This window comes from Pseudozyma flocculosa (assembly GCF_000417875.1).
Source record: "Pseudozyma flocculosa PF-1 unplaced genomic scaffold scaffold00015, whole genome shotgun sequence".
NCBI lineage: Eukaryota > Fungi > Basidiomycota > Ustilaginomycetes > Ustilaginales > Ustilaginaceae > Pseudozyma > Pseudozyma flocculosa.
The window spans coordinates 42,820-49,929 of record NW_006920883.1 but is presented as its reverse complement, the minus strand read 5'-3'; the positions used below and the strand labels follow the sequence as shown (position 1 = coordinate 49,929).

At 67.3% G+C, this 7,110-nt stretch overlaps 3 protein-coding genes across 3 annotated transcripts in view; 2 read left to right on the top strand and 1 right to left on the bottom strand.

Annotated features, from left to right (window-relative positions):
* Nucleotides 1-2,701, top strand: part of PFL1_04521 (uncharacterized protein) — a gene marked incomplete at both ends in the record, with an annotated part of 5,903 nt that extends 3,202 nt beyond the window's left edge. Inside the window, 2 exons of the mRNA XM_007882047.1 lie at nucleotides 33-626; nucleotides 748-2,701. Coding sequence (XP_007880238.1) covers nucleotides 33-626; nucleotides 748-2,701 — 2,548 coding nt within the window. The remainder of the gene's footprint in view (nucleotides 1-32; nucleotides 627-747) is intronic.
* Nucleotides 2,702-3,539: 838 nt separating this feature from the next.
* PFL1_04520 (uncharacterized protein) lies at nucleotides 3,540-5,663 on the top strand (the record flags this gene model as incomplete). The annotated part of the gene is made up of 2 exons (XM_007882046.1): nucleotides 3,540-4,985; nucleotides 5,127-5,663. 2 exons carry the CDS (start codon nucleotides 3,540-3,542, stop codon nucleotides 5,661-5,663), a joined length of 1,983 nt encoding a protein of 660 aa, XP_007880237.1.
* A 353-nt stretch (nucleotides 5,664-6,016) lies between these two features.
* Nucleotides 6,017-6,813, bottom strand: PFL1_04519 (uncharacterized protein; the record flags this gene model as incomplete). The annotated part of the gene is made up of 3 exons (XM_007882045.1): nucleotides 6,017-6,253; nucleotides 6,370-6,705; nucleotides 6,811-6,813. 3 exons carry the CDS (start codon nucleotides 6,811-6,813, stop codon nucleotides 6,017-6,019), a joined length of 576 nt encoding a protein of 191 aa, XP_007880236.1.
* Between the last annotated feature and the right edge of the window lie 297 nt (nucleotides 6,814-7,110).

The following is a 7,110-nucleotide window of genomic DNA, read 5'->3' as shown; positions in this document are numbered from 1 at the left end:
CCGCTGGTTGCGAGCGCCGGCGGCGACCAGAGGCTCGAGGAGCTCGTCTCGGACATCAAGACGGTCGAGGTGACCCGCACCCTCCACGTGCCCGCCGCCGCGCCGCGGGGCATCGGCCGGCGGGCGGCGGCGCCGACGACGGCGCTGTTCCGCAACCAGCTGGTGCAGCACGACGACGAAAAGGAAGGCTGGGGCTGGGAGGTGGGGACGCGGGCCGACGAGGCGCGCCTGCAGCCGGATGCGTCGGACTCGGACGAGGAGGTGCCGCTGGCGGACCTCAAGAAGCGGGGCCGCGCCGCCAAGCGTGCGGCCAAGAAGCTGGCCAAGGCCAAGCGCAAGCGCAAGCAGGCGAGGCGAGAGCGGCGCGCCAAGCGCCAGCAGGCGATCGAGGCCGGCCGACCCTTTGAGGACTACGGCGTGTCTGAGCTCAGTCCGGACGAGGACCTCGACCTCAGCGACACGACCAGCGGCAGCGAGGAGACAGAGTACGAGAGCGGCACCGAGAGCTGGGACAGCGACGACGAGAAGCGCTGGATCGACGAGAGCAAGCCGGCCGGCAAACTGTTTGGCAAGAGCCTGCTCGATCTCGCCGAGGAGCGCACCAGAGACCGCAAGACCAAGGCCAGGTGAGCACCGCGGGTGCAGCGCCGGATTGCCCGCCACGCTCTGGCTCCTTCCATACTGACGTTTGTTTTTTCCCCTTTGGCCGGTTTGCTATCGTTTACCGTGAACGCCTCGCCCCCTCAGGTTCTACGGCCAGGCGCAGCTCGAGGACGAGGAGGCCTTCGAACGCAGCTCTGGTCTCCGCGCGCCGAGCGCCTACCACGGCGCCGGCGACGACGCGGCCTCGGTGGCCCCAAGCATGGCCAAGTCGTTCCGCGAGAACCCGACCGGCTACAACGACACAAAGGAGCGCATGGAGGCCACGTTCGGCACCGACACGCTGTGGGCCCGCGAGATGGCCAAGCGGCTCGAGGAGGAGGCCAAGGAGAAAGAAGAGGCCGAGATCCGCCGGCTGGCCGAGTTGGAATTCCAGCGCGAGGAGGAGGCTCGACAGCAGCGCAAGAAGGAGAAGCGGCTCTTCCGCACCGGCAAGGACAAGAAGGCGCAGCAGCAGCAGCAGCGCAAGGGTGCTGGGCCGGGTGGACGCGGGACCGCGTCGAACGACTCGCCATCGGTGGCCGCATCGACCCATCCGGCTGCGACCGATGACGGCCACGGCGGAAACGGCCGCGTCTCTCCCGTCCGGTCCAAGACGCCGGTCAATGCGCCCGTCATCGACCTCGACTTTGACCTCGCCGGTCCCGGCACGACAAAGCGGCGCCACAAGAAGGGGGCCGACTCGGCTGCGGCCGAATGGTTTGTCGAGTCGTCGGACGAGGAAGAGGACAGCGACGACGAGTCGAGCTCGGACGACGAGATGACGCGGCGCAGGGAGGCGATGCAGCGCGTGCGCCAGTCGAGGAACTTTTCGGCCACGGTGGCTGCCTCTGGCTCGCTGGCGGCCGAGCTGGCCAAGCACGGCATCGACCTGGGCAAGCTCGACGACGACAGCGACGCGGCCGGCGGCAACGAGTCGAGCGACGACGACCTGCCGCTGATGCAGATCAAAAAGGCGGCGGTGGACCGTCGCATGTCGCTGGCCCCGTCGATGCAGCTCAACGGCCAGGGCTTTGGAGGCGGCGGCGGCAACAACGACGGCGAAGATGAGTCGTCGGAAGAGGAGCTGACGCTCGCGGCGATCCGAGCCAAGCGGCAGCAGGCGAGCGCCAACATGGGCAAACTCGACCTGGACCACCTCACCTCTGACAGTAGCAGCCCCAATCTGGGCCAGCAGAGCCGCGGATCCTCGCCCGGCGCGAGCCAGCCGTCGAGCCTGGGCCGGTCGAGCGGCAGGGGGCTTCCGGGATCGTCGTCGCTGTCGCAGGAGCTGTCGGCCATCTGGAACGTCCAGTCGGCCAAAAAGGACGAGCCGGCCGACGACGACGACGACGATTCGGACGAGGACGTGCCGCTGGGGATGCGCCACCCGAACGGTGCCGAGGCGCTGCAGGCGGCCGAGGGCTCGGACGACGAGGACGACCGGCCGCTGGGATCGGCGCACCCGCAGGCGGCCATCATCGCCGAGCAGGCGGCCCTTATCCGCCAGCTGCGTGCCGAAAACGAGCAGGCTCGCGTCTCGCAGGTGCCGCCGGCCTGGGCTGGCATGGGAGGAGGCATGATGGGGGGCGGGTTCGGACCGAGCGCGCCGAGCATGATGGGCATGGGTATGGGCATGGGTATGGGCATGGGGATGGGAGGCGGCGCAGCGAGTACGCTGGGTTTCGGCGGACTGGGCGGGCCGATGGGACCACCTCCGGCCTCGATGATGGGGCTGCCGCAGCTGCCAGCGATGGACGTGGGTGGCGGGCCGCCCATCAACGTCGACGCCGCATCGCCGCACACGGTGACGGGCTACCTGCCCTCGCCGGGCATGGCGCCCGAGGGGCTGCCGATGTCGATGCCGATGCCGATGCCCATGTCGATGCCCATGGCGGGTGCGGCGCCGGCGGCGATGGGCATGATGCTGGATCCCAAGGCGTCGACGATTCTCAACTGGAGGACCCAGGTGCCCGCCGACGCGAGCGGGGGCGCGCCGACGCCGACGGGCAGCGGATCTGCGCCCGCCTCGGCCATTCACTCACCTCGCCAGCAGCAGTAGCAGTGGCGGTGGTAGCAGTCCATATCGATGGTACACACTACTGGTAGCATAGTAGCAGCAGGGCTGTAGACGGCGTGGTGCGGGCACCCAATCAGCCTCGTCGTTGTTGCGCGCCTGTGCGTCGCCCCGCGTATAGCAGACTTTCCCTCTCGTCATGGACATTGAATTGTATATCTTCCTCCTGACTCGGGCACGGAAGACTGTTTGCAGCCTGCTTGGACGTCACTCCTGGACCCGCGTCTCGATATCGATCGATGCTGTGTGGCTGTCGGTGAAGCCCTGAGGGGCAGGGCAGGGCAGGGCAGGGCACGGCCCAGGCCGAGAGCGGGCTGGATCCGTGCGGGCAAATGGCGGATCCTGCGCTGGGCTGGGCTGGGCTGGGCTGCGCCTCGCTCTTGCGCGCGCCAAAGCCTCCACATGGGCCAGCCGCCCCTGCTGGCTCTGTGGCCCCTGTGTCGCTGTTCCTCGTCCTGGTCACTGGCCGCCACCGACCACCGACCACCGACCACCGACCATCATCCTGGTTCCTTTCCATTGCAAGATTGCGATCAAGCGCAGACGAACCTACCCGGAGCTCGGAGGATGCCGTCGGCCGCCACCGAGACATTGACGCACAGCTGAGCCCCGCAGTCCCACCCTCCCTGTCCGCCGACAAATCTGCTCCACTGCCGGGCGACGCCCCGATCCGACACGGCCAGCGCTCATCTTCGGATCCATGCCGACCGGCACCTGAAATCGACTTTGGATCGACACCTCTGTCTCCTGGCTGGCCCGCCCCTCGCCACACACGAGAAACCCCTCGCACGCTTCCACGCCGCACACGCACGCCCTTATCGCCATGAGGTACCTTCTCGGCTTCTGTACTGTGCTCGCCGTCGTCCTGCTGCCCGTGGCAGCTCACCAGCCCTTCCAGTATCCGCTGTCGGACCATGCCCAAGCTCAGCAGCCCATCTGCCCCGACCTCGACCTCGGCGGCCGCGGTCGCAGCAGCGACGATAACAAGCGATCTCTCGCCCGCACACGAAAGGTGGCCATCATCGGCGCAGGCCCCTCGGGCAGCTCGGCCGCCTACTTCCTCAAGACGGCACAGGACCGCATCAACCTCCTCGCCGCCACCCGCAACACGACGGCCGACAGGATCAAGGTGACCATCTTTGAGCGCGACAACCGCATCGGCGGACGCACCGCCGTCGCCTACCCCTACGACGACCGGCGCTACCACCCCGTCGAGCTCGGCGCCAGCCTCTACGCCGACGTAAACTACAACATGCGCCGCGCCGTACGCCAGTTTGGCCTCGAGACGGGCGCACAGAACGGCATCGGCGGCGAGACGGGCGTCTGGGACGGCCAGCAGTTTCTCTTCCGCGGCGACATTTCCAGCTGGTGGACCAGCGCAAAGCTCTTTCTCCGCTACGGCAACAGCCCGCTCGCCGCAGAAAAGCTCCTCAAGCGCGCCCTCGCTTCCTTCCTCCGCCTCTACAGCGCATCCTACCTCCACCGCCCCAGCCGCGACGACGCGAACGCCACCGCCTCGGGCTTCCCCTGGAAGACGATCGCCAGCCTCGCCCACGCCGTCAACGTGTCGCAGCCCGCCAGCGTCACGGCAAGCCAGTTCTTCACCTCCAACGGCGTCTCGACGCTCTTTGTCGAAGAGATGATCGAGGCGCTCAGCCGCGTCAACTACGCCCAGGACACGCCCGACCTCCACGGCTTCGCCGGCCTCATCAGCCTCGCCCTCTCGGGCGCCACGGGCGTGCGCGACGGCAACTACCGCGTCTTTGAGCAATTCGTCGAGCGCAGCGGCGCCCGCATCCACCTCGGCGAGGCGGGCACCGTGACGGGCCTGGTCAAGTTCGACAGCCTGCGCGACGCCGTGCGCAGCGGCAAAATCACCTGCAACGATGCCCTCGCCTACGGCTGGACGGGCGCAGAGGCCCAGCAGGCGCGGTGGTGGGTGGGCACCCGCGACGGCGAGGGCGAGCTGTTTGACGCCGTCGTCGTCGCTGCGCCCTGGCACGACGCCGACATCACCCTCGTCAACACCGACCGCCGCATCCCGCGCCCGCCCTATGTCCACCTCCACGTCACCCTCCTCGCCACCACGGCCAAGTCGGCCAACCCGCTCTACTTTGGCTTTGGCAAGGCCGACGACGTGCCCGCCACCGTCCTCACCAGCGCCGAGAGCGTGCGCAGGGCCGTCGCTGCCCGCTTGGCGGCGGCGGCGGCCGACAGCGGCGAAGCACCGCAGGCCCACGACGATGCCGTCAAGTCGCCCAACCTCGAGGTGCGTTCGCCCGGGGACGGCCAGCAGACGGGTTTACGCTCGCGATAGACCGACTGACTGACAGGTGCCACGACTCTCGTCTCTGCCTCTCTCTTCCTCCCCTCCTCTTTGCCTGTCCCTCTCGCCCTCTCATCGCCACAGTTCCTATCGATGAACTACCTGCGACCTCTGCGGTTCCGCAACGAATCGTCGGACGCCACGCAGTCGACGCCGGCAGCGGGGGCGGGAGCGGGTCCAGAGCGGGCGGGCGAGTACATTGTCAAGATCTTCAGCCTCTCCCCGCTCTCGGACGCGCAGCTGCACCGCCTCTTTGACGCCTCGAGCATCGGCTGGGTGCACCGCAAGCAGTGGTTCTCGTACCCGCTGCTCACGCCGCTCTCGACCTTCCCGCGCGTCGAGGTCGACGAGAACCTCTACTTCCCCAACGCATTCGAGAGCCTCGCCAGCACCATGGAGACGAGCCTCGTCTCGGCGCGCAACACCGTCGGCCTGCTGCTGCGCAAGTGGTACGGCGATGCCTTTGTCAATGGACCGACGGGTGACGGCGACGGGGAGGCGGAATGTCCTTGGACCAAGGCCGAGGGTGGTTTCGCCGTCGAGGACAAGGACGAGGACCAGGACGAGGAGACGGTGTTGAACAATGAAGAGTGGGCCGGTTGGGGTTGTCGAAGCGGTTGAGGGGCGCGCGGTCGGGTCGCAGTGGGCCTTTTCCTCTCTCTCTCTCTCACTCTCTCCTCTTTCTCTCCCCTCCTGAGTCTCTCTCGGTCGCGACGTCTTCGACGCATTTCGACACCATTCCGCTCGCCCTCGGCGGGGTCGATGGCGGCCGTCGCTGCCGGACGGTCGTCGCGCCTCGCCTGCGCGTCAAGCATGTTTTTCGAAGAGCAACGTGAATTCCAGCACGATATCCCTCTGAACCCGACCGAGTGGTTTTCGCGGAGAAAAGAGCGTCCGCTCCTCTTGCTGCGTGCACAGGGGACGATGAGACGACCCTGAGAGAGGGAGGGCGGGGAGACGAGGCGACGAGAGGATCATCGTCGACGCACCTGGACCCTCGGGTCGCCCCTGTCTGCGCGCGCCTGGAGCTTGGCCTGGCGTTTGCTCGTCGGTTGCCCCTGTGCCGCCGCCGCCGCCGCCGCGTTGCCGCCTGCGCCGGTGCGCGACGACGAGGAGAAGAGGTTGGACAAGGCTGCAAAGGGGGACTGGCCCTTGAAGACGTAGGGCAGGAGCACCTTTTGGTACGCCACGTAGATGGCGTACATGGGGATCTGCGTGGTTCGAGGCGGTGCCAAGAGATGGCAGTGGGGGGGGTGGGGTGAGGTTTCACGACGATGGGGAGCCACCATGACCGAGATGGGGCGGGAGGGGAAGGGAGGCCACTTACGACAGCATAGACCCACCAGCCCCATCTACCCATCCAAGCCGTGAGGAAATGGGTGAACCACGTAACGTAGATGACATCCACCATGTATCCCGTCAACCCGCCGCGGGCGCCCGTGATGTCCTCGCCACCGCGTGCGGCAGAAAGCAGCTGGGACCAGAAGAGCAGTGCGATGGCCTCGGTGAAAGCGTACTTGGCCGCGTGGCCCCACGTCAGGCGATGACGGAGCAGCACGAAGCGCAGCAGGACGTGGAACGCATTCACGCCCACGAAGCCGTACGTGAATACCGCCTGCTGCGTCGCGTTGGCGCTGCTCGTCTTTTTCGAAGCGCCCCGTGCCTTTCGGTTTGGTCCGGACCGGATCATCAGGTAGGGAGGAGTAGAGGGGTGTAAGTGCGCATTCGAGATGGAGACGGAGGAGAAGCGGACCCCCGACTGTCGTACCATGTTGCTCTGCTCTGCGGTGTCAAGCCTTCGGTTTGGTACGGTGCGGTGCGTCGGTACGGCCAAGGAAAGCTCGAGTGGGTCGGGAGAGGGTGGTGAGAGGCGACAGGGGATCGGTACAAGGACCGGACCTGTGTTATATAGGACTGCGAAGACGACTGCCGGGAGATGGGAAGGGAAGCAGGGCAAGGCGAGTCGTCGGCGTCTTGTCGAGTTCCAGACCGCCCCGCCCCGCCGTGTCGCCGCTCCACTCGCGTGGCGCCCGGCCAGGCCAGCCTGGGGCCCGCTTCCCGCCCGCCT